We start from the raw sequence: 25382 nt of genomic DNA, 5'->3' as shown, positions 1-25382 counted from the left end.
TTGAGAATAGAGAACATGGAACTCAGGGAAACCTTAGATCAGCATTAAAAAAAATCTTTGTTCTCTTTTTTAATTACAGAAATAAAACATGCCTATCAAAGTAAAGAGCGAAAAAAGCTTTCCCCCAATTATTCTTCCCAGAAGGAACAATTTTTTAAAAGTTTGATGCTTACATTTTGATTTTTTTCTAAGCATTTACAGTATAAATAAGTCTTTACATATAAACATGGATTTAGGGAAATTTTAAACGAGATGGGATCAGTCATAACATACCCACTGTTTGCCGTTTCCTTCCCCCCACTGAATTTCTTTCCCTGTCAGTACATATACTTCTTTCCAATCCTTTTTAATGACATAGTTTTCCATCAAATGGACAAACATGTTTTATTTAGTCAGTCCCGGACTGGACATTTATGTTGTTTTCGTTTTTTGTGCTTGGTTGTTTTTGAATTTTTTTGTTGTTGATGCAACAATGAATATCTTGTTCCTAAATCTTGGTGAATTTATACAGTTTTTTTCTGACATAGAGATTCCTTTAAGAGGAGTAGATGAGACAAAGAATGTGTGTATTTTAAACTGTAGTAGCCATGATCACATCACCCTCTATAAAACAGTTTATTTGCATAATAATATGAGGTAACCAAATTGGATTCATTATAGAAATACAAGGATAGTTTGATTTAAACAGTTATTAAAATAGTATATCATGTTAATTGATCAAAGGAGAAGAACTATTTGGTCATCTCCTGAAATGTTAAAAATGTATTTGATAAAAGTAATCATTAGATTTTGATTCAAGACACTTCTAGGAGCCTCTTAGTACAACTCCTAAAAGTAAGGAAGTTTCTGTCTTTACCCAAAAGTCAGCCAGCCTCATGCCCAGCAATGAATTGTTGAAAACATTTCCAGTGAAGTCAGGAAGTAAGCAAAGAAGCCTGCTAGCACTTTGGGAGGGCTGGCCAGCACAGAGATGGGAGACTGAAAGAGGTCTAGATAGTGGAAAGGAGGAAGTGGCAAATTGCTGTTAATTGCAGATGATATGGTAGTGTACCAGAAATTTCAAAACTACTCAAAATAAGACGATTTGGTAAGATGGCTGTTTACATTATTAAGAATAATTAGTATTTATTGACTCTTTCCCTCATGCCCATAGCATCAAAACACGTTAAAATACGAATTCCATGTGTATCATCCCACTTAATCTTTTACCGAGCCCAGTAGGAAGGAAACAGTTTTGTCCCCATTTTACAGATGAGGAAACTGAGGCTTAGAGCAGTCCAGGAGTTTGGCCTTAGTCACAGAGAAAGTAATTGTCTGGGCTGGCAGTGACCGCGAGGCTGTACTTTAGCCATCATTGCTCCCGTATGGTTGCATGGCCTCGGGCACATCAGTCACCTCGGGGGACTGCAGTTTCGTCACCTCTTGGACATGAAGTTAATTAGATGGCCTCAGAGATCTGCGGCTCTGAAACCCTGAATTTAGGGACATTCGCTGGGTCTGGGGGAGGCAGGGCAGGGGTGTGTGTAGGAACCGGATGCGTTTCCTGCCCCTGGTATTTGGGGCTTGGAAGATCATTCCCCCCCAGCCTCAGTATTTGCCCTCATTTTGCTCAGATGTCAGCTGGGAGGCATTGCAGGAGAACACTAAGGATTTCCCCATTTATTATTTTTTTTTATTGGGTTTATAGATCGCCAACTCTCAGGGTGGCTCGGCTAACATGGCTGGGAACAAATGCCTAGGTTCAGCCCTTGGTTTCAGTACCTTCCTGGAGGCCCAGGGCCTCACTGGGGACCTCTGCACAGCTGCCCTCTCCACCCTGGGCCAGAGGTGGGCCAGAGGGTGGGAGCAGAACAGAGGCAGGTGAGCCGAGGGCCTGGGGACCTGTGAGCGGCCGTGCTGTCTTCAGAGCCTCTTGGCACAGAACACTGATTTAAACCTTCCCCACAGTGACCAGAAACCCTCATGGATGCACTGGGTTGTCCTCCTTACCAAAAGCCATTCTTCCGTGGGAGTCCTCTGTGCTAACGATAGCTTCCATCTCCTTCTGCAGTTACGGAGAGAAGGGGAAGGCCATCCGGATCGAGAAGGTCATCTACACCGGGAAGGAGGGGAAGAGCTCACGCGGCTGTCCCATTGCCAAGTGGGTGAGTGTCGGGGCCCGTGCCTGAGGCCACGCTGCCCCTCCACTGCCCCCCTCAACTCATGGGGCTGAGCAGGCCACAGGCCAGGGTGGGGGTGTGTGTGGGGGAACCAGGCATGTTTGCTGTCCAAGGGAGCCCTGAAGCTGGCATTTGGACTTGGCAGAGTCCTCACCTAGTTCCTGTGTCAGCCCCTGGCCTCCTGGGCTGGCCTCGGGACGGCACCCAGCTCTCCATCCGTCTCATGCTGTCCCTGTGGCCCCAGGCTCTGGAAGTAGGAGAGAGAAGGTTGGAGATGCTGTCATTAGCCAGGCTGGGCCTGCACCCACTCCCCTCTCCACGTGCCTGTCCGGATCCGGGAAGAAACTGAAGGCGGGTGGGCTGTGACCCCACTTGGACCCCCGGGGCAGCTGCCTCACTCCTGAGCCACCGTTTCTTACGTGGCAGCTGGGCAGGGAGAGCAGAAATGACTCGCCCTCCAGTGTCACCAAAACTGAGTTCTTCTGGCCTTGCCCTTTTAGCCCATAAAGAGATCTTTAATTAGCTGAGTATCTGCTCCTGTGGGATGGATGCTTGGGGGGCAGAGCCAGGCCAGTCAGCCCCCCTGGGCTGGGGGCTCAGCGGGGGGCGTCTACCTGGGAAATGGAGGCTTTGTCCCTGTGTGCAAGCGGTTTATGATGTGGAGACACAGGAAATTAAATTGAGGTTTAACTTTGCAAAGTAGCCCTGAAGGTGGACACATGCGGGGCCCTGATAGAGGGTCCTGTGAAATGGGCTGAGGGAAGGCGATGCTTTCCAGGTGAGCGAGTCACATGGGCAGAGCCAGAGAGGCTGGACCCTGCACCTGGCCGACCCCGAGAGAGGCAGGCGGTAAGGTGGCCCTTGTCAGCCCTTCTGGGCAAAAGCCCATTTCCTTCTGGCTCGTACCCCGTGCCTTCGCATCTTTGTGTTTAAGGAAAATAAAAGGCGTCTGAATTTGAAGTACCACATCTCTGTTTTTAGCGACTGTCAGCCAGCCTTGTAGAATTATATCTAACCAAAGAATCCGGACCTGCTTAGAGCGTTTAAGGCATGAAGAAGCCTGGGGTCCTGGTGGAGGAAAGTTCACTGCAGTGGGAGGTCAATCAGGCCCATCGGACAGGGCTCCTCAGGGTGGGGTGTTCTCTGCCCAGAGAACCCATCAGGAAAATGATGGACATCTGCCAGAGAGTGACCGCTACCCCTTTCTCCTGCTAGTGCACATGGTCGTTTAAGAGTCCTAAAATCTTGGGGCAGGAAATTGAAGATCTTTGGGGCACAGGAAGACTTAGGGACTTTTCCAGCCAACATTAGGGACTTCAGGAAAAATTGACACAATAAGGAAAGGGAACAGCTGGCTGCATGGATGGTACTGAGGAAGAGAACGTGCGTTTTCAGACCATGGACACAGATGCGAGGCGCTAACTCCTAACCAGGGCTTTGAGCATCTCTGCAGAGCCTCGGAAGAGCTCGTTGGCCTGGAGAGCAGCGGACCCGGGGAGGGGCCGAGGGAGACCACGTCCTGCGGCCGTGAGAAGGAGCAGGCTGGCGCTCCTCAGGAGCCTGGGGACAGATGTGCAGAGCACACACGGCACTGTGAGCCCGAGATGATGCCCCAGGACAGAGGAGCCCTGTGGGTATCCGGGGAGAAGGGGACACCTAGTGACACTGTTCCCAAAGGCAGGGAAATGCACTTCTCTGATAAGTGAAAGAAAAAGGAGAGAGGAAAGAAATTGTTTTTTTTTTTATGGGAAGAACAAATGGGCAGATGACAGAACTATTAAGGGGCAAGGAATGGCAGTGTGTGGGTTGCATTGTTTTGTTTTTCTTTTCTCGCCAGCTCATTTAGATGTGGTGGACGTCTGTGGTTTTTTGGGTTCCACATTCATCAAATACCCTGTGTCTTTTTGGTGGGAAGGTCTCTCCAAAAGAGTTCCACTTCCTTTGGAAACTGGAGCAGGGGCAGGTTTTCCCTCTCTCTGCCACCTCCTGCCGGAGTGACCCACAAATGCTGAGGACAGACTGGTCTTCGTGGCTGTGAGTGGCAGTGTCCAGCCTGTGGTGGTCGGCGTCTCCGCAGTTCTCCCACCCCTGGTCCTATGGCTGGAGCCCGGGTGTTCTTTTCCAGCCAGGGTTCATGTCTGTGTTTGCATTCCAGACCCCCGGCCGGTGCCTTCAGCTAAGGGCAGGGGGCCTGGCACGTTCAGACTTGCCTGGCCAGGTTGTTGGGGGACGATGTCAGGGCACGCCGTGGGAGCCTTGGAGGTTGAGAGATGACTTAAGGAAGCATTGGGGTGACCCAGAGAGCTGCCTGGTAATCTCTGATTTTAGGGTGGCATGTATAAAATATGAAAGACGTACCAAGTAGCTGAGTGTGTGAGTGAGAGCGTGACCCAAATACCTTTCCGAAGGCTCGGAATAAATGCAGGCATGCTTGGAGCCCACACGGCGGACAGCAAACTGGGCCTCTGGTAGAAAAATCTCAGGATGCCGCAGGGCCAGTTTGGAAGGCTGACCGAGGTCAGGAGGCAGGTACATGAAGGCCCGTCAGGGGCATGGGGGAGTGGACTTATCTGGGAAACCCCAGGAACTGGAACAAAACATCATGGGTAGAAGTGATGGCAGGAAGTTTTTGGTTTCTGTTGAGCGTTGTGCTACTCTTGGTCCAGTGCTTGAGAATTCCCACCAGAAACTGGATGAGACATTGATGATCCCGTGAGATTCTGTAACAGACTGTGAGCCGTTTCCGTTGCTGCGCTCGGGTGTTGGTGTATTCACGCCTCGTTACCCTCTGACTTTGCACTTTTGTGCATTTCATCCTGCTGGGTCCCTTTGTGGGAGTGTGGGTGGGAAGCCGTTCTGGATTATTTTCTGGTCACTGTCGAGTGTACCCACAGGCCTGGAAGGGGGGTGGCTGCGGAAAGCCGTCTGCTTGTGCCCCCGACATGTGTGTGCCGCTCAGGAAATCGAGGACGCAGCATAAATCGCAGCCTCAGCAGGTTGGGGCCTGTGTGTCCCTGTGTGCTCTGAACACATTCCCCTCCGTGAGTGCGACACGCTGGCGAGCTGCCCCGAGTGGACGGCAAGGACGGTGCCTCGGAAGCCCCAGACGCAGGGGCCGCCGTCTCACCAGTTGTGCACGTGTGTTGGTGCCCGTGCTTTGCCCGGCTCAGGGATAAAGCAGTGAAGGGGGGTGTGCTCTCTGCCTCAGCAGAGCTTAACGTCTCATGGGGATACCCGGCAAGAACCCAGGGAGTTCTAACACGGTAAGATGATTTAACGTCAGGTTCGTGAGTTCCTGATTGCCTAAACGACAGTTTAAAAAATTATCACGATTGATGCTTTGATGAGGTTGCAGCAGTTCTGCATAGTCCAGAGCAGGAACCTATGGCCCATCCAGAGAGGTTTTGTTTAGCATGAAGACAGACTGTCTTTTACAAAGTTAAATTGTTGCTCATTTTAAAAAGGGGGGATTTCCGTTTTTTTCTTGCAAAATTGGAAGAGTTAATGCTCCACTGGGCACTAACTGGAGTTCCTGCCCAGTAGTGGCTGTCGGGAGAGGCCTGGCCGCCCCCTCTTGACGGGGCAAATGCTTTTCCGTGTGCACTGGCCCACTGCATGCGTCGTGTCACATCTGGCCCGATCTTTATTTTGCCTGCCGTGATGTCCCCGTAGAACTTTCCTGCACTGACATTCTTGTGACCAAGTCTGTCTGCAGCCTGGACATGTCCTGACCTGCAGACCCATTCTGTCGGGGCCTCCTAGAAATGTCCACTCAGCCGTTCGAAAGTGTCTCCACCTCAGCCTGTTCCCAAGCGCCTCGTCAGTACATGACGCCCGTTCCTGCCTCATCTCCTAAGCCACAAAACGCGGAAGCCATTCAGGGCTTCTCCATCCCTCAGCCTTTTCGGTCAGGTGGAGTCAGGCCCCGTGCAAAGGCGCGTTTCTCCCCAGTGTCTCTGGAATCCTTTCCTTTTCCTGTTTCATTTTCCTCTGCCATAGCTCGGGGCCGTCTCCATTTCTGTCTGTGTATGTTAAGGTCCCCCCGTCATGCCTTCTCCCAGCCATTCACCTCTCGTTCTACAGCACGAAACCCAAGCCCCTGCTCAGAAGCCCTCGTGGAGCCTGTTTGCACAACCTGCAGAGCTGGGTCCTTGCCCTCTGATGTGTTACCTGCCCCCCGATGTGCCACTCTCAGCTCTTCCTGATTGGCACTCATCTCCCCTCCTCACGGGCCCCCCAGGTCCTGTCTGGCCACAGAGTCCACTTGGGCTTTCTTTGGGGAGAGTCAGCCCAGCACCCTCAGCTCCTGGGACCCTTCACCCTGACACCCCTTTCCGTGAGCTGGGATGTTCTCTCAGGTTGGGACCCTGAGGGGCGGAGGGTGCGCTCCCCAAGGCCCTTGCTTTTTACCTAAAAACACACAGAGAAGGTAGCATTTTCTCTGCAAGTGTTTTAGGACCAATGTAACTTGACTCCTAAGCCTGTAGAAGTCCTCATTAATTTAGATTTTATAGCCATCAGTTTTCCTTTTGCTATTTGAAAGAAATGCAACTTTTGTGTTTTTCATTCCCTAATCATAATAGTCACTTAGCCTGTGTGGTTGCCTTTGCCAGGGGGTGACACCCTGGGGACACTGCCCTAAGACCTGCACCCCCAGGTCCATTGGGCAGCGGCAAGGGGTGCACGGGGTGCCCTGCAGAGAAACACAGGTGCCTGCCCCACAGCTGACAGCTCCCACCCTGTGCCCCTGCAGGTGATCCGCAGGCACACGCAGGAGGAAAAGCTGCTCTGCCTGGTGCGGCACCGGGCCGGCCACCACTGCCAGAACGCCGTGATCGTCATCCTCATCCTGGCCTGGGAGGGCATCCCCCGCAGCCTCAGCGACACCCTCTACCAGGAGCTCACCGACACCCTGCGGAAGTACGGGAACCCCACCAGCCGGAGATGCGGCCTCAATGACGAGTATGTGGGGGGCGGGGGTGGCCGGGCACCACCTCCACGGTGCTCTCTGCTGCACAGGATTAGGGCCGTGGGATCAGGACCTGCATTCTGGCCCCAGCTTGGGAGAGTGTTAACTCGGCTCAGCTAAAGCTGCTGAAATGCAAAATACCAGAAATGGGTTGGCTTTTACAGTGGGGGTTTATTACTTCACAAATTTACAGCTCTAAGGCCATGAAAATGTCCCGGTTAAGGCATCAATAGGATGATACCTTCTCTGAAGAAAGGTGGATGGCATCTGGAGTTTCTCTGTCACATGGAAAGGCACATGGCCGGAGTCTGCTGGGCCCCTCCTGGGGTTCACTTCTCATTTCCGTTGCTTTCTCCAAAATGTCTCTGGGCTTCAGTCTCTCTTAGCTTCTCTCTCTCAACTCCTGTGCATCCTTGCTTCTTTCTCCCAGTGTGTTTCTCTCTCAGCTTCTGGGGGTCTTATTAGCTTCTCCGGGACAAGCTCTGGATTTCATCTTTGTTTCTCTCCTCATTCTGGTTTCAACAGCTGTCTCCAAAATGTCTCTGAGCTCTCTCCAAAATGTCTCTGCCCATTATCTTCTCATAGAGGAAGCCAATAAACTTACCAAAACCCCCCTGAATGGGCGGGGTCACATCTCCATGGAAATAATCTAAAGGTCCCGCCCACAATGAGTCTGCACCCACAAGATTGGATTAAAAGACATGGCTTTCTGGGGTACATAATAGATTCAAACCAGCACACCATCATACCCCCGATCGGCTCTGACATTCTAATGGTGTTAGCAAGTGTGAAAACAGTAAAAACGCCCACGTGAAAGAGGGTGATGATATTTACCATACCTACCCTTATGGGTTTTTTCTCATTTTTTAAAATTAAGGTACAGTTCACTTACAGTTAGGTAAATTCTGAGAATTTTGACAAACATTTATAGTCATGGACACCATCAGGATAGTTCCATGCCCCCCAAAAAAATCTCCCCTGTTCCCTTTTATAGTCATTCCTTTCCATATCCCCAGCCCCCGGCATCCACCAGCCTATCTTCTGTCCCTATAGATTTGCCTTTTTTGCAAGAATGTCACATAAATGGAGACCTCCAGCTGTAGCCTTCTGCCTAGCTCCTCGCTGAGCACCATGCTTCCGAGATTCTTCTATGTTGATGTGTGTGTCAGCAGCTCATTCCTTTTCGTTGCTGAGAAACATTCCACTGTATGGATGAGCTACAATTTATCCATCCTTCCGTTGAAGGGCATTTGAGTTCTTTCCAGATTTTATTAAGCATTGAATTTTAATTCCAGTGTTTATTTGTTTAAAAGCCTGCCGGTGTCTGGGGCAGTAGGAAGCAGGTGTATTTGGACTTTGGCTCATAAATTATTTTCCTATTTTATGGTCTTAGTTGGAGCTGATAAAGATATTGGAGTTAAGGCAAAGTATAAACTTAACTGGGTTTTTAAAGTAGATTCTTCCTGCTTATCTCAAGGAGCCCTTGTGTTTCGCTCAGCGGTGGGGGCAGAACAGAGCTGGCTTTCGACCCAAGGAAATCCAAGAAAGGAGTTGGGAACGGGGGAGGATATAGCTCCAGTCACTGGGTGGCTGGTGGATGCCAGGCCTTGACAGGACTTCCCCGAGGAAGGAGGAAGATTCTAGGAGCAAGGCTTCCCCTGAGGAGGGAGGAGGATTCTGGAAGCAAGGCTTTCCCCTGAGCAAGGAGGAGGATTCTGGAAGCAGGGCTTTCCCTCGAGGAAGATTCTAGAAGCAGGGCTTCCCCTGAGGAAGGAGGAGGATTCCGGAAGCAGGGCTTACCCCCAAGGAAGATTCTAGAAGCAGGGCTTCCCCTGAGCAAGGAGGAGGATTCTGGAAGCAGGGCTTTCCCTCGAGGAAGATTCTAGAAGCAGGGCTTCCCCTGAGGAAGGAGGAAGATTCTAGAAGCAAGGCTTTGCCCTGAGGAAGGAGGAAGATTCTAAAGCAGGGCTTTCCTCTGAGGAAGTAGAAAGATTCCGGAAGCAGGGCTTCCCCTTGAGGAAGGGGGAAGATTCTGGAAGCAGGGCTTTCCCCTGAGGGAAAGATATGGCCTAACCTGCACTGTCTGTTGCAGCCGGACCTGCGCTTGCCAAGGCAAGGACCCCAACACCTGCGGTGCCTCCTTCTCCTTTGGTTGCTCCTGGAGCATGTACTTCAACGGCTGCAAATACGCTCGGAGCAAGACGCCTCGCAAGTTCCGCCTCACAGGGGACAATCCCAAAGAGGTGAGCAGAGCTCCACAGCCCCCCTACACGCACGCACACACGCACGCACGCACACGCCCTTTCCACCTGGTCTCTAGTAGTCACGGTACAGGTAGAACGAGCACATCATGACTCAGCTGTGCGGAAAGCGTAACTTGCTTTATTATACCGTCAACTGACCTTACCTTGCAGATGAGGTGCTGAGGGGTGGGGCAGTATGCGGAGGGGCAATGAGTGAAAAATTACAGACAACTCAGCTCTCCTAGTTTAGAACAGTTGTTTTAAGGTAAACATTCAGATTCCTCTCAAGGGCTCATTTCTCTGCACTCTTCCTGAGACATGTTTTGGGTGTGGTTGGTGGAGCGAGAGGAGGTGCCTCTCCGGCCCTTGGGGCACCCTCGGGTCTTCTCGGGACTCACTGGGCATCCTCCGCCTGCCTGGCCCCTGGGCAGCCGTCCCTGTGTCCAGGCGCTCGCTGTCTCCGCTGACGGTCCTGGGGCTCTGGACCCCGGGCGTGGGGCCTCCCCTCTGCAGCCTCCTCACCCGGAGGCCTGGCCTTCTTCTCTCCCTGACAGCAGGACGCCTGGGCCTCTTGGGGACTCTGCTGCAGGCTGCGCCCGGGCTGTGGGGACTGGCAGCATCAGCCTGGCTGCCCCCACCCCTGCCGTGTCTGCTCGGTTGCCCGGGTTGTGAAGGGCAGCCTGAGAAGGGGTCTCCTCTGTTCCAAATGCAAAGGTGGCACGGATCCGTCTGGGCTGTCATTTCACCTCCTGCTTTTCTTACTCCTGCCTGGGACCTGGGACCTGAGAGTGTGGGGTTACTGGGTCCCTTGGCTGGGGGATCCGACCCTTCCAAATCTCTCCAGGCTCCTCCTAGTCCGGAGGGGCTTCCCTTGTGCCCACGGGGCGGCGACTTCTTTCCCCTGGACACGTCCTCTGCACAGCCCATGTAAACTTCTGGGCTCAGACTTCCACGCTCTGCTCATCACAGGTCAAGGGAAGCATTTTCCAATTTAGAACCCCCTTTTCCTCAAAGCCTGGCTTTTAGACTATAGCGTGAGCTTAAAATAGTCTAATTTGACACTAGACTTTTGTACGAGACAGCATCCACTCTCCTTTGGAAGCAGCGAATGCAATTGCTTCTGTGAATGGAGGCAGCCCAGGGCCGCCAGGAACTAGGAATTAACACAAATGAAAATACATCGGTCTAATCTCTCACAGATATTTTTCCTGTTACACGAGTGACCATTTCCTGGGCACTTGATTCCGTGACACCCAGTGATCTAGGCACTGTTGCTCCCCTCTTTCAGATGAGGTAAATGGCTTGCCCATGGCACATGGCTAGTACGTGCTGGAGTCAGGATTTGAACTCGGGTCTATTTCCCCAACCACGTGGTGCCGGCTTGTGGCCACCATACTGGTGGGCAGCCGGGGAGGTGGCTATGGCTCTGTCAGCTCAGGCACAGTGGCCGCAGCCCTGGGCGCCCCACTGGACACATGGCAGAGCCACTGTCTCCCTCCACTCCTAATTCTTCAAACCTCATTCTTTTTCTCTGCTTCGAGCCTCCTAGGAGCCCCCACCGGCCCCACTTCCTGCTCTAGGGGGTCCTGGGGAGAGGCAATCTGCCCATGTGACTGCTCTTGTGTCTGGGACAACCCTGTCCAATAGAACTTTGTGTTGATGGAAATTGTATCTGTCCTGTCCAATGCAGTAGCCACTGGCCACGCGGGGCATTTGAAACGTGGCTAATGCAGCAGAGGAACTGAACTTTTTTATTTAATTTCAAGGAAAATTAACCTAAATGTCAGTTGAGGCTAGCAACTAGTGCATTAGATAGGGCAGATCTAGAGGCTAGAGCTTCGAAGTCAGTCTGTGTCCAGCAGGTTCTGGGCCTGGCTGGCTGTGGAATATCTACCACCAACCCTGACCCGTTGCTGCCTCTGGTTTCCTGACTGTCACAGAGGAGGAAGGCGCCATAGTCATTGCTCACACTTTTTATGTACTTGCTGTTCTGCACCAGAGATCTAAGGCGCTCCCCACTGGAAAGCAAGGATCTGTTTTATGTATGCTGAGCTGAGCTGGGCTAGAACCTAGAGGAGCAATAGCTTAGCAAGATAGCTGGAACTTAAGGCAGGAACTGTTCCTGGTGAGCCTTAAAACAGACATGGCCCCACCCCCCTCCTGTGGAAACACCTACCCGACGCCTTACTTCCACCTTCCCAGCAAATAGCGGTTAACTCCCGGCATGCGTGGTTTCCCAGGCGGGGCCACTCCGGATGTGCGTGACTGCTCTTCTCTCCGCAGGAAGAAGTGCTTCGGAAGAGTTTCCAGGATCTGGCCACCGAGGTCGCCCCCCTGTACAAGCGGCTGGCCCCCCAGGCCTATCAGAACCAGGTGTGGCCTCCTGGGCCCTTCCCTGCCCCTGCAGCACCCACGGCTCTGGCCAGATGCCCCGAGTTGGGAAGCAGGAGTGGGTGCCTTTGTGCTCCCCACGGGAAAAGCCCAGCCCAGAAATGGTGATGTTGTAGTCCTTTGGGAAGATCCATTTTTTACACCAAGCTAATGTCACCCCACTCCCCCAGCTAAGCCTCCACCTGCTCTGGGTCTGGTATGCCCTGGCGAGGCGTGAGTTTTTCTCCTGTCACTCCTGCTTCTCCCAGATAAGGCAAAGGGGACCTGAGAAAGCCCAGAAGGAAATCATTCCTATCAGGGCCTGGAAGCTTTTTTGGAGCAGGGGCTCAGCCAGGAGACCTCCCTCCCACAGCCCAAATGCCAGGCGGCTGAGGTGCCTAAGCCTTCCCAGATGCAGGGTCAGGGCCACCCAGCTCAGGTCACTGGAGCAGCTGTCCTTGGCTGTCCCCCACAGGTGACCAACGAGGAAATAGCAATCGACTGCCGCCTGGGGCTGAAGGAAGGGCGGCCCTTCTCGGGGGTCACAGCCTGCATGGACTTCTGTGCCCACGCCCACAAGGACCAGCATAACCTCTACAATGGGTGCACCGTGGTAAGGCAGCCCCTCCCCCACCCCCACCCCGCGGGACGGTCCCGGAGGGCAGCCCTGCTGGGGCCTGGGCCGAATGGTGGGCTCAGAGTAGAGAGGGATGCAGAGACAAGCATCTCAGAACTCTTGGCAGTCCTTTGCTTGCTCCTGCCCACGTGTCACCAGAGCGAATGGCCAAGGCTGGCGTGTCCACCGACTAATCCACCTGGATCAGGCAGCGTGGATGCTGTGGGGTGCAGCCCCTTGGGCACTTGGAGCCCCCAGTTAGCTAAAGCAGGGTTCCAGGCCACTGTGCCCCAGATGCTGCTCTAGATGCCAAGGAATTCAGTGGCCCAAGTCCCTGCCCAAGTATGGGAGGTGACGTGGTGCCGGAGGCTGTTGCGGTGAGAGGACAGGCTGTGTGTTTGGTGAAACAAACAGTCAGGGAGCCTCCCTGAGGAGGGCAGTGGAGCTGCCGTGGATGAAGTGAGGGGGCAGCCTGTGAGTGTCCAGGGAAGAGGGCTAACAAAATCAGAGATGGAGCAGGGACCAGATCGCAGGGAGCCTCGGAGGCTGGGGCAGGCTGTGGGTTTTATCCTGTGTGATGGAAGCCCCTGAAGGGCTTTTCGCAGTTGGGGAACGTCGTGTGATCTCACTTATCAATTTAAAGGTGCTCTCTGCAGACAGAGAATAAAATATGTGACTGTAGAGGCAGGAGAGAATAGGAGAAAGGCATGCTTAAGGGGCTGGGAGAGTCCAGGATTGGGGGGGAGGGGAGTGATCAGGTGGATTTGGGGATGATTTTGAAGATGCAGGAAGAGGATTTGCTGTTGGACTGATGTGGGATGTGAGAGGCAACCTGAGGACAACTCCAAGATTCTGACTTGAGCAACTGGGCAAGTCTTGGTGCTGTTTACTGCATTAAACCATAATGGGAGAAGACCAGTGCTGGGGATGAAAAATGAATTCTGTTTTGAGCTGCCCGCTAGATGTTCAGGTGGAGGGAGGGGCTGGAGAAACGAACTTGGACTTAGAGAGCAAATGGTTTGTATTTGGAGCCATGAAGCACTGAGGGAGCAAGTGCCAATGGAGAGAGGGGTTTGGACTTAGGTGAGGAGACCTCAGAGGCATAAAGGGCCCCAATGGGACTGTGGAAGAGGCTGGAAGGGGTCTCCCAGATCCTGGGAGCTCGTGCCCCTGTGGGGATCAATGGCTGGACCCCGGGGTTTCATTTTGCCATCTTGTCTTCCTTCCTTCTTGTCCAGGACTGAGAAGCAAGATGGGGCAGGCCCACATCTACAGGATGACATAAGGTTTCCAGCTGAAATATATAGAAAGGGTGGGGCCTTCAGGGTTAGGAGAGGGACAAGGCAAGAGAAGGGGGTAGAGGAGAGACACGACAGAACAGTTAAGGTTACTGGGTTCCCAGAACTTCTAGAATTTGGGGTAAAAAAATATTGTTTTCCAAAATGAAAATATTTTTTCTAATTTAATAACTACCAATCATCGTAAAAAAAATTCTTAAAACAATACAACAAAGAATGACGTACACATCACCTTGAAATCTCATGGTACAAACCACTGTTAGCATTTTGATGATCATCCATTTTGACCCTTGAGCATGTATGTGCACAGCTACACACAAGCCTTACACAGACGGGATCACATCATACACACATGCTGTTCGCTGAGCCTCAGTTCTTAACTCAAGGAAATGTGGTGGACAGCACTGTATGCCAGTTGATTTCCATGTTTTATAAGGCTGCATGAATGGCTCTCCCGTCACTTGTTTAACCAGTCCCCTCTGGATGGACATTAAATTGCTTTCAGATTTTCACCACTATAAACCCCAGGGATGCAGCGTCGTTATCACACCTCTTTGATGTAGTGCAGCACTCTGCTTGAGATCTGAGGAAACGGACATTTTACAGACTAAGAGTAATTATGCTTCTCCCTACTTAGCAACACTGGGTTTTATCAGTCTTTTTAAGTCTTTGGCTACCTGAGTAGCAAACGTACAATCCTATTTGAATTTGTGTTTCTTTTATTACCAGACAGGTTGGCCATCTTTTCCTCTTTTTCTTGGCCATTTTTATTTCACCTGTGTGAATATTCTGTTTATGTACTTTGCTTTTTTTTTTTTTTTTTTTTAAGGATGGCTGTATCATTTTTTACATCTTTAGGATGTCTTTGTGTACTAGGGAAAGGAACACATTTTCTGTCACACCTTGCAAATATTTATCCACCGGTTCATCAGTTGCATTTTACGTTTTCCCTGTTGCTTATAACACTGGGTTTCAGAGTGTGGCAGGAACTGGGCTGGAGGTCAGTCCAGCCCAGAAAGGACACGGGGGTCCGAGTGGAGCCAGGCCTGAAGGCCCGCACAAGCTCTGAGGAGACACTCAAGGCCGAAACTGTAAAAGAAAGGATTAATAGATATGACTACATAAAGATGTAAAGTTTCTGTTCATTGATAAAACACCATAATCAAAATCGAAAGTCCAACACAAACTGGAAAACAGTATTTGTAAAAATTGACAAAGGGAATGATAGCCCTAATATAGAAACATTTGGTATAAGTTGTAAAAAAAAAAAAAAAAAAAAAAAAAAAAAAGGAAAAATGGGCAAAAGATAATAAAACTCACAAAAGAAGGAATACAAGGGGGCATACTTGAAAAAAAGTTGAGCTTCAGTAATCCAAGGGATGCAAACTAAAAAGATACCTTTCTGGTAATGAGCAAAAAAATCCAAAGAAGTTAATGGCAAAATTATTGGCAGAAGTATAGGAAAATTGAAATTCTTACCTTCTGCTGTTATGAGGAAAAATTGATAATCATTTTGGATAGCACTCTGGCAGTATGTGGCAGTTCTCTTTCACAGCATTTATTTTAAGGAATTAAGTATCTTCGAAAAGGTAGCTCAAAGGATATTTCTCACGGCATTGTTTATGGTAGGGAAAAATTGAAGACAAGTTTAAATGCTTGGTAATAAGGGGTTAGTTCAATAAACTGACACACTGATAATATAGGATAATATGCAGCTTTTAAATCATATTGGGGGAGCAGTTTAATGCATAAGAAAATATCCTATGTTAAGAAAAAATGAATGCATATGATCCTATTGAATGACCCCAAAATGGGTGCCTGTCTGTGTGTGTGTGCACATAGCAGATGTTTTTGTTGTGTGCCTATATGGCAGATGGTTTACAGTGATTATTTCAGGGTGGTGGGATTGTGGAGATAACTTATTTTCTTGCATACATTTCATATAACACTCCATATAGCTTTGATAATAAGAAAGTATGTTTTGAGAGCCAGGGAAGGCTGGTGCTCAGGGCAAGGAGGATGATGGTGGTAGGCCCAGGGCTCCGCTAGGCGGCTGTGGGGCAGTGGGAACGACGCTGTGCTGGAGGTCGGAGCGTGTCTTGGGGCCCTGGCTGGTGGCATGACCCTGGGACAGTCATTTCCTCCCCCCTCAGCCTCATTAGGATCGCGTGAGATGACGTGAGTGGGCAGGCGTGGAAAGCTGTAGGACTTTCACTCTAGGAACAGAGCTTAACGTGCTGTTTTGAGAACCTCTAGGAAGTCAGCAAGAACGCTGGGGCTGGGGCTGGCTGGGAAGGAGGTGGTCCGGGGCAGGGGGTTGTGCTCAGACCCCTCCCCTCCCAGTGCCCGGCCACCCTGACCCCTGGGTGCTCTCCCTCTCCCTGTTCGGGGCAGGTCTGCACTCTGACCAAGGAAGACAATCGCCGTGTGGGCAAGATCCCCGAGGACGAGCAGCTGCACGTGCTCCCGCTGTACAAGATGGCCACCACCGACGAGTTCGGCAGCGAGGAGAACCAGAAGGCCAAGGTGGGCAGCGGGGCCATCCAGGTGCTCACCGCCTTCCCCCGCGAGGTCCGGCGCCTGCCCGAGCCGGCCAAGTCTTGCCGCCAGCGGCAGCTGGAAGCCAGGAAGGCGGCTGCCGAGAAGAAGAAGATTCAGAAGGAGAAGCTGAGCACGCCCGAGAAGATCAAGCAGGAGGCCCTGGAGCTGGCGGGTGTCCCGACTGACCCAGGTGTGTGGAGAGCGGACGCCCTCCAGGGGTGGCGTGACATGGTGGGCCCCAATCTCAGCGCCTCCCACTAAGGGTTTTTTAGACAGAGAAGCCCTGGGCCTCTGCTCGGCCATCTGTGCCATCCCATCTGTGGTCGGAAAAGATTCCTGTGGCAGCCCCAGGACCCCAGACCTGAGGGCAGGCACTTGGGGAACCAATTCCCAGAGGCCTTTTGATCTTTGCAGAATTGAGCTTTGTGGAGAGGTGGAATTTCAGGTTTTGCACCAGCTTGCTCTCTCCACCCCGAGAGCCTGAGGGCGCTTCAGGGCATGCTGGTCTGCACCGGGGGCCACAGGGTTGACAGGCATCGGGGAGTTGCTGGCCTGCATTTGAGTCTCACTGTCCTGGCCCCAGTCCCTGCGGGGCTCCAGGCATCTCCAGGGGAGGTGGCCAGCACAGATGGGGTCCGCGGTGGTGTTTCCATGAGAGAGATGAGGAGATGCAGAAAAGCCTCCTTTTGGCCGCTCTGTGGGGGCAGGCTTGGCTGGGGCGCGTCACACCTGCCCTGCCTGTCCTGGGAGAGGACCCACCTTGAGCAGGGTGGTAGGTTCCATCCCCGGGCTTCCTACCAGGGCCCCTCCCGGCTGTGGTTCTCTCTGCTCCTTCTCTCTTCCCAGGCCTGTCCCTGAATGGTGGATTGTCCCAGCAAGGCCTGAAGCCGTCCATCAAGGTGGAGCCACAGAGCCACTTCAGCTCCTTCAAGTACAGCGGCAACGCGGTGGTGGAGAGCTACTCGGTGCTGGGCAGCTGCCGGCCCTCCGACCCCTACAGCGTGAACAGTGTGTACTCCTACCACTCCTACTATGCACAGCCCGGCCCGACCTCCGTCAACGGCTTCCACTCCAAGTACACCCTTCCTTCCTTCGGCTACTATGGCTTTCCATCCAGCAACCCCGTCTTCCCCTCCCAGTTCCTGGGTCCTGGCACCTGGGGGCACAGCGGCAGCAGTGGCACTTTTGAGAAGAAGCCAGACGTCCACGCTCTGCACAACAGCCTGAGCCCGGCCTACAGTGGTGCTGAGTTTGCCGAGCTGCCCGGCCAGGCTGTTCCCTCGGACGCCCACCACCCCGCTCCTCACCACCAGCAGCCTGCTTACCCAGGCCCCAAGGAGTATCTGCTTCCCAGGGCCCCCCAGATCTACCCGGCAGCCAGGGACCCCTCTCCCTTTGCACAGAGCTCCACCTGCTACAGCAGATCCATCAAGCAAGAGCCAGCAGATCCACTGGCCCAGGCTGACTCTGTGCTGAGGGACCCTGGGAAGATGAGTAAAACGGTTTTGCCCGAGGCATCTCAGAACAGGGGACCCGGTCACCTATGGGGACAGTACTCAGGAGGCCCAGGCATGTCCCCCAAGAGGACTAACAGCGTGGGTGGCAGCTGGGGGGTGCTCCCTCCTGGGGAGAGCCCTGCCATTGTCCCCGACAAGCTCGGTTCTTTTGGGGCTGGCTGCTTAACCCCTTCCCACTTCCTGGACAGCCAGTGGGGGCTGTTCCCCAGCGAGGGGCTGCAGCCCACTCCCCAGCCTGGAGGACGGCTACGAGGCAAACCGTGGAGCCCCTGCAAGTTCGGGAACAACGCCTCAGCCTTGGCTGGGCCCGGCCTGACCGAGAAGCCGTGGGCACTGGGGGCCGGGGACTTCCACTCGGCCCTGAAGGGGGGTCCCGGGTTCCAAGAGAAGTTGTGGAGCCCCACGAAAGGGGAGGAGGGCAGGATTCCAACACCGGGGGCCAGCCAGCTGGACAAAGCCTGGCAGTCCTTCGGCATGCCCCTGGGCGCCACTGAGAAACTGTTCGGGGCCCTGAAGTCCGACGAGAAGCTGTGGGATCCCTTCAGCCTGGACGAGGGGATGGCCGAGGAGCCCCCCAACAAGGGGCTGGCGAAGGAGGAGAAGGCGGGCGGCGGTGAGGAGGAAGAGGAGCTGTGGTCGGACAGCGAGCACAACTTCCTGGACGAGAACATCGGCGGCGTGGCCGTGGCGCCCGCCCACGGCTCCATCCTCATCGAGTGTGCCCGGCGCGAGCTGCACGCCACCACGCCGCTCAAGAAGCCCAACCGCTGCCACCCCACCCGCATCTCGCTGGTCTTCTACCAGCACAAGAACCTCAACCAGCCCAACCACGGGCTGGCGCTCTGGGAGGCCAAGATGAAGCAGCTGGCCGAGCGGGCACGGGTGCGGCAGGAGGAGGCCGCCCGGCTGGGCCTGGGCCAGCAGGAGGCCAAGCTCTACGGCAAGAAGCGCAAGTGGGGGGGCGCCGCCGCCGAGCCCCAGCAGAAGGAGAGGAAGGGGGTGGTCCCCACGCGGCAGGCGCTGGCCGTGCCCACGGACTCGGCGGTCACCGTGTCCTCCTACGCCTACACGAAGGTCACCGGCCCCTACAGCCGCTGGATCTAGGTGTCCACGAGCCGGCGATCCTCAGCCTCGGGCCCTGCCCGAGCTGCCTCTGTGGTGCTTTTGCCCTCACACCTGGGGGGGGGGGTTGGGGGTGCAGCAGTCTTTTTATCTATATATACATATATAGACGCTCATATATATGTATTTATGGTCCAAACCTCAGAACTGACCCGCCCCTCCCTTCCCCAGCACTTTGAAGAAGAAACTACGGCTGTCGGGTGATTTTTTCCATGATCTTAATATTTATATCTCCACGGTGGGTTTTTTGTTTTTGTTTTTCCTTGTTTGGGGGAGGGGGGATGTTATTTTCTCTTTGTTTTTAAAACTCTATCCTTGTATATCACAATAATGGAAAGAAAGTTTATAGTGTCCTTTCACAAAGGAGTAGTTTTAAATTCCATTTAAAATGTGTATTTATTGGTTTTTTTTAAGGCGATAAAAGTAATGGTAAAGGCTTAGCAGGAAAGACCGGCCCCCTGGGAGCTGACGCGGTCCCCTCCGCCCTCATCCCTCATGAACCAAATGCCGAGTGTCGCCGCCCGGCCCGGCCCCCGGTAGGATGGGAGAGCCTAGAAAAACATCTGGGCCACCGGCTTGGCGTCCGTGAGGGGGTGTGAGGGAGGGGAGGCCACACGTGCCCCAGGCCAGGCACTTGTCATGCCGGCGTCTGTTTCCCCAGAAACCAGGTTGGAAGTAGAAGGCTTCAAGCTTGCTAGTCTCCACACTGAATCCTCTGTTATTTGTCAAGTCACGTGACGGCAAGGTCCCCCTAGCAGTACCTCCCGATGGCGCTGGAGTTGAGAAGGCTCTCAGGAGCTGTGTCCACCAAATTGACAAGCCAACTCATACTGGGCTGAAAGAATTTATCTTAGTGGCAGTTTTTCTTTTTAATGCCCCAAAGTCTATGCTGATACCGAGAAAGGGCTACTGTATCTTTACATCAAACAAGAAGTTGAACCCAAGCTGTGAACCGCCGGCCGCTGCCCTGCGCAGGCGCCGAGCGGAGCCTGGTGCTGTAGTATTGTGCTGGGACGTTGACTCTAGGGCAGGTTGGATCCTGCAGGAGCTCAGCAAACCAGTGTAACAGCAGTTAACACATCTGTCTGTATTCCTGGATTTCCACATTGGCTAATGGTGCATGCATCCCACCCAAGCCCGCTCCCTCTCAGCTATGATTTGAGGGAGGAGGCTACACTTAAAACGATTTTAAAATGCAAGAGTCAAACATTTTCACTAGGTCGCTATGGTTTTTCTCCCTAATGGGTGCCATCTCTCTGTCTGATCCTTTCCCCCATCCCCTCCTCCCCTCTCCACCCACTTTGCCACGCCCATTCTGAAATTCTGGTGCATTCGTTCAGTTCATTGAAATGAGAACGTGGTGCTTCAATTTTGAGACGTTGTCGAGAGAGGGTGTGCCTGACAGGTGGAGGCAGCGCCTCTATGACAAAGTCAGACTTCTTGGAGTGTTTGTTTTTCCTGTGGTATTAGCAGAAATATCAAGCTACCCATGTGGACGTGTGTGGTGAACGGGAGGCTTCGTCCTTGTCTGTACATGGAGGGGATGTGGCCGCACGGTGTATGAAAACCGAGCCCTACTTTAGTGCAACATCAGATATTTATTGAGCAGTTTTATTCAGATGTGGGTCTTTGTAAAATAAGTTTAACAATCAGATGACGATGCTAAAGGCAAGTTCCTGCACTTCCAGGTGCCTTGTGTAAGAGCTGAGAACCCACCCGCTGGGTGTTTACTGTAACCGTTCCTGGAACGCTGGCGGAGAATCGCTGTAAAATGTCCTGAGCATTTATGTGGTCTGGTTTTAATTGTAAATAGTGAAAGATTTTTTTAAGCACTTTTGCCTAGATTTAAACAGCAACTTGAAAAAAAAAAAAAAGTATGTTTTAACATGTAATTGTGGGAGAATTGTAAATAGTAGCTGGATATTTAACGTGCTTTGTCTATCCTTCACTTTTACCATATTCTGTAAAGTTGCATTTATTTTACAGGACAAAAAATGAAATAATATTGCTTTTGAAATAAATACCCAAGAGCTTATCAGGATTTAGAATTATTCAGAACTCAGATTTATAGGAAAACCTCTGACCTTCAGTTTGACAAGCTAAAGGAAGCAGAGTCTTTAACGAGCATGCTAATTTTCTAGTTTTGAGGAAAAGTTGGGTCCTTTAAATGCTATTTTGCTTATCGCATCAGTACTTTTATGCAGGTCTCATTTGACTCCATGCTTAGGTAGATGCGGGGGTGCCTTGAAAACATCATTTTAAATGATCTTAGCAAGAAATACAATATTTTACGAAACATTTTGAGAATGTGACTGTCTGTATGGCCTGTGAAAGCCCCAGGTTGGCTGTTGGTTTGGAAGGTCCCTAGTGTAACCCAGGTGATTCGGATAACTTGGCGCGCGTGAATCTTCCTGATGTATGTCCAATATTCTTTTCCCCTCATCGCCCTTTGGTAGCAAAGCCATTAGATGAAAGGAGAAACCGATACAAGCTAAAAGCGTGTGACTTCTGTCCCCCCCAGCCCAAACAGCCTTTGGTTCATAAATTTCTAGGTTAGAAAACAGGCTGCTGTGAGGTAAGTCAGGAGGCAGTCTCCATCGGACGTTCCCATCCCCGTAGAGTGGTGTTTTGAGAGTTAGGTGATGCTGGTGCCGTGCTCACGCCCATGCTGATTTTTACACACTACATGTATAACCTACCTCAAATCTCAGTCATTAAAATTAGCATGCTTTAGACGTATATTTTAAAAGTAACTATGCACAGCTATTTATCCCCCCTTGCTGCTGAAGGTTTCTTAAACAGAAAAATCAAATTTTTATTTTTTACTGGCACTATCATTTTTTTAAGTCCTAAAGATGATTAACGGACATTTTTATCATGAGAAGAAAAATAAAGCCATTGCAACTAAAGAACCTAACAGCATGACCAAGTTTTAAGAGTGGTTAATATTATAGCAGCAGAACGTGATGGAATCCTAACAGTCGTCTCCCCAGTATGCCCCGTCCACAGACACCATCCACAGGCAGTGCGGACTTCTGGTTCCTTTTTTGCTTCGTTCTGATTTCCCTGCATCTTGCGTGCAAGGGAAGTATTTGCAAAGTTCTGTGCTAAGAGATTTTTAAAATAAAAATCGCTTTGCAGCAGGTTCTCACTAAATAACTGGTGCTAGCTCAAGAAACCATTATCTAACTATCGGAAATCTGGATTAAAGGTGTTTCTTGGATTTGGGGTTTTTTTGTTGTTGTATTTTGTTGTGGTTTTCATTTTTAGCAGGGCCTAAGTTTCCCATACCCAGCTTCATGGGTAACTGCTTTGCCTTCTCCCAGAGACTGACAGTGGCATGCATGGAAAGAGATTGTACCCTGCCCCCATTTGGCCCTTCCACCAGCCTCTTTTGGAAACAGTTTGCAGAGCAAGGGATTTTTAAAGCGCTAAAGCAAGGAAAGACGTACCAGAGCTTAATAGCTTCGTATCAAACAGCAGTAGGTGTGCAAGGATGGTTGATGATGAGTAGATGGTAAGATGGTAATGCAGTCTGAGTGAGATCCAGCCACATTTTCTTCTTGAAGTTTAACCACCATGATTTCTCGAACCAAGGCGACGCTGGTGGAAAACTAAAATGATATCCCTGACGTGCCTCAACCAATATCTCTTTCCTTTTGTTACTGAAGTGTGTTTTATGGACTAGGAAGCATTTTTTTATGAATTGAAATAGTCTAAACAAAATGGTGCTACGGTGTTTTAACGTGACTGTCCCTGACCCTGTCTTGCTGAGGTGCTATCAACATTACGAAACCACAACCAACCAAAAATAAGGTGGGCTCCAGTCTCTCGTTTTGTCCCCCCCCCCCCCTTTTGGTGCTGTCTTCTTAGATTTCTGTTTACCGTGCTATAACCTGCTCTGAGCAGTTTTTCCGTTTTATTTTCTTCCCTTGGTGGCCAAACAAAGAAAGTGGAGAAGGCAGCTTGCTCCTTTGCTTCAGATGGGAGAAGACGTCCCTGACCCAGCAGGTCCTCTGGCTTCAAACCTGTTTTCTCAGGTCCAATGAGAAAGAAAGGGTGAAGAGCATTTTTGCAGGGGAAGGGGCATCAGGGACCCTGGATTCCTTAAGGGGCAGCACCCTCATAGCAGGGGCATGTGTTTGCCTCCCAGCCTGGGGTGCCAAGGCCACACCAATGGCTCTGGATGACCCAAGGGCACGTTGCACCCTGGGGTTGGCCACACAGAGCTCTTTCTTCAGCTGGCCGGGACCACGGTGGGCAGGGGGTCACAGGTCATTCCTTTGCTCTTTGTGGCCTTCACCCCAGTGTTGCTTCTGTGTCTGGTTGGTACCACCTCATGTCCCAGCTAAAGAAAGGAGCGCTCTCTGCTCATCTGACGTCACTGAGGCTGCGTCTTAGTCGGTGCTATTCTGAATTTCTTCTTGGGTCCACAGGAGTTGATGTTTTAAAAACCCAACAGGAAGCTCCATTTGTGTCATCCACTGTCACAATAATTTTTTAAAATACCTCAAACACAGGACATTGCAACATCTTCAGTAGATTCCATGAGGATCTGACACCTGCATGTCATCCTTTGGATGACATACGTGACCTTTAAGACTCGGGGGTCGTTTTCTTTTCCATACTTCAGCAGTTAAAATTGTAGAACACCTAAAGGAAGGAGCGTGGTTGACTTTCTTTTTTAAAAGTTTTGCTTTTGAATAAAATGTGAATTTCCTATGCCCATCTCAGTGAGCTTTCTCCGTCATCGTTGCTGTCATTTGAAATGACTCCCTCAAAACCTAGGTGTTTTTTTTTACCCAGCTACATCTGTAGTGGTACATGGCCAACATACCCTGGAAAAAGGAACATTTTTTGAGGTGCATACCCCCAGCGTGCATAGGGTGTTTTTAGATGTGAGAGGGGGCTGAGCGTGAGGTCCCCCAGCACGGTGCTCCCAGCCCTTTCCGCATGGTGCTGCCAGCAAAGCAAAGCAATAGGCTTCTCCCCGAGCAGACACTGCAGCACAGAAATCAAGGTCTGTGGTTGCTTTTTGCCTAAGAATCAGTGAGCGATTTGGCCTACTTCCTCCTTTGCTTCTATTCTGATATCAGGGATGCTTTTTGTAGTGGTTTTGTTTGCTCTCTTCTCATTTTGACTACCCATCATTCAGGGATAACTTATCGCTATTCTCATGGGGATTAAAAAAAAATACTGATTGACATATTTGAATATCCAAATTTTGTTCCAATACCTTTTCTTTTTTTCTTTTGAGGGGACAAAGGGGGGAGAACAACAGGAGTGATGTCATTTCTTTTTCATGTATTCTAATTAAAAAAAGAAGCAAGGGCAGGTTTTCTTGTGGTGTATTAATGCGTTAGACTTAATCTAGAACCCCTGTTGCTTTTTGATGTGTTTTATTTCTTCTCTTCAAATTCCTGTTTGGTTACTTGGCTTCCAATGGAGGTGAACTTAACAACCATACTTGAATATTCCGTCTTGACTTTGTAACTGTGGCTACTTGAAATGAAGTTTATCTGGGGTTGATGGATGAATGGTAGATTTTTGCAATGTCTCAAGGCAATAGGATGTGTATTATTAAACTGTAGATATTCTTAGTACAGTAAATTTATGCTGATAATTTTATTTTGTATCATTTTTACCTTTTTGTTAATATTTTTTTCCTCCCACTTCATTGGTTTGCCTCCTGAGCTACCCCTCCCTACCATCCCTTCTTCCCCAGTGTTTTGGTAAATTTAATTTAGGGTGCCTAGAAATTGCAAGTATGTATCTTTTTTTGATTTGTATTTTATTATAATTTACACAAACAACTGGGTTTGTGAACTGTATTACTCCTGGTATCTTTAAAATATTGTGGGTGTTTTAATAAATTTTATATTTATTTTTTGCACTCAAATTCAGTGTGGGTCCTTTTTTCCCCCCTTGAAGCAGGACCAGATTGTTTTAGTTAAAGGTACCCTATAAGCTTTTCCTTCTGTTGCCTGTTGTAGCTGCAAAAATGAGGCCATCACTGTCTAAAGCAGTAAGAGAACCTGTCCTTTCCCCCCCTCCCACCACCTACATAATGTTCAAAGGCTATCCACTGTCAAAGTTGGGTATAAAGGGGGAAAATAGAGACAGCCACTTTCTCATCTATATTTCTCCTTTTCTTTCTCACACACTCCCCTCTTCAGAGCAAGTAAATATATCCATGTGTGTATATATATATATTTTAAACGAATAATATGACAGTACTATGTTGTCATCTTTTTACTTAATATATCTTTCAATATGAGTAATACAGAACTACATTCTTAATAGTTGTCTAGTATTTCATTGTATGGCTATGGAAGCATTAAATCATTCCTATATTATCATTGAACTCTTTAAGGTCCCAATTTGTTGCAATTATAAACTGCACTAATCTAAATCAGTCTCCATGGTAAGTCCCACCCACTGAATTTGTTTCTACTCTTGGAAACATCACAATACATCCCCATCAGCCACGTGACCACATCCTTAATTTCTTGAACCTTCTGCTGACATAGGTGCACACGGGAGCACC

At 50.5% G+C, this 25382-nt stretch overlaps 1 protein-coding gene across 1 annotated transcript in view; it reads left to right on the top strand.

Annotated features, from left to right (window-relative positions):
- The window catches only part of TET3 (tet methylcytosine dioxygenase 3), a 119288-nt gene extending 95731 nt beyond the window's left edge, over positions 1–23557 (top strand). Inside the window, 7 exon segments of the mRNA XM_037806418.1 lie at positions 2051–2144; positions 6913–7121; positions 9221–9371; positions 11655–11744; positions 12217–12354; positions 16050–16386; positions 17043–23557. Of these exon segments, the coding sequence (XP_037662346.1) occupies positions 2051–2144; positions 6913–7121; positions 9221–9371; positions 11655–11744; positions 12217–12354; positions 16050–16386; positions 17043–18817 (2794 nt within the window). The 3' untranslated portion in view covers positions 18818–23557.
- Positions 23558–25382: the final 1825 nt, after the last annotated feature.

This window comes from Choloepus didactylus, chromosome 17 (genome assembly GCF_015220235.1).
Source record: "Choloepus didactylus isolate mChoDid1 chromosome 17, mChoDid1.pri, whole genome shotgun sequence".
In the NCBI taxonomy this organism is placed as follows: Eukaryota; Metazoa; Chordata; class Mammalia; order Pilosa; family Megalonychidae; genus Choloepus; species Choloepus didactylus.
This window is presented reverse-complemented; position numbering and strand designations above follow the sequence as displayed.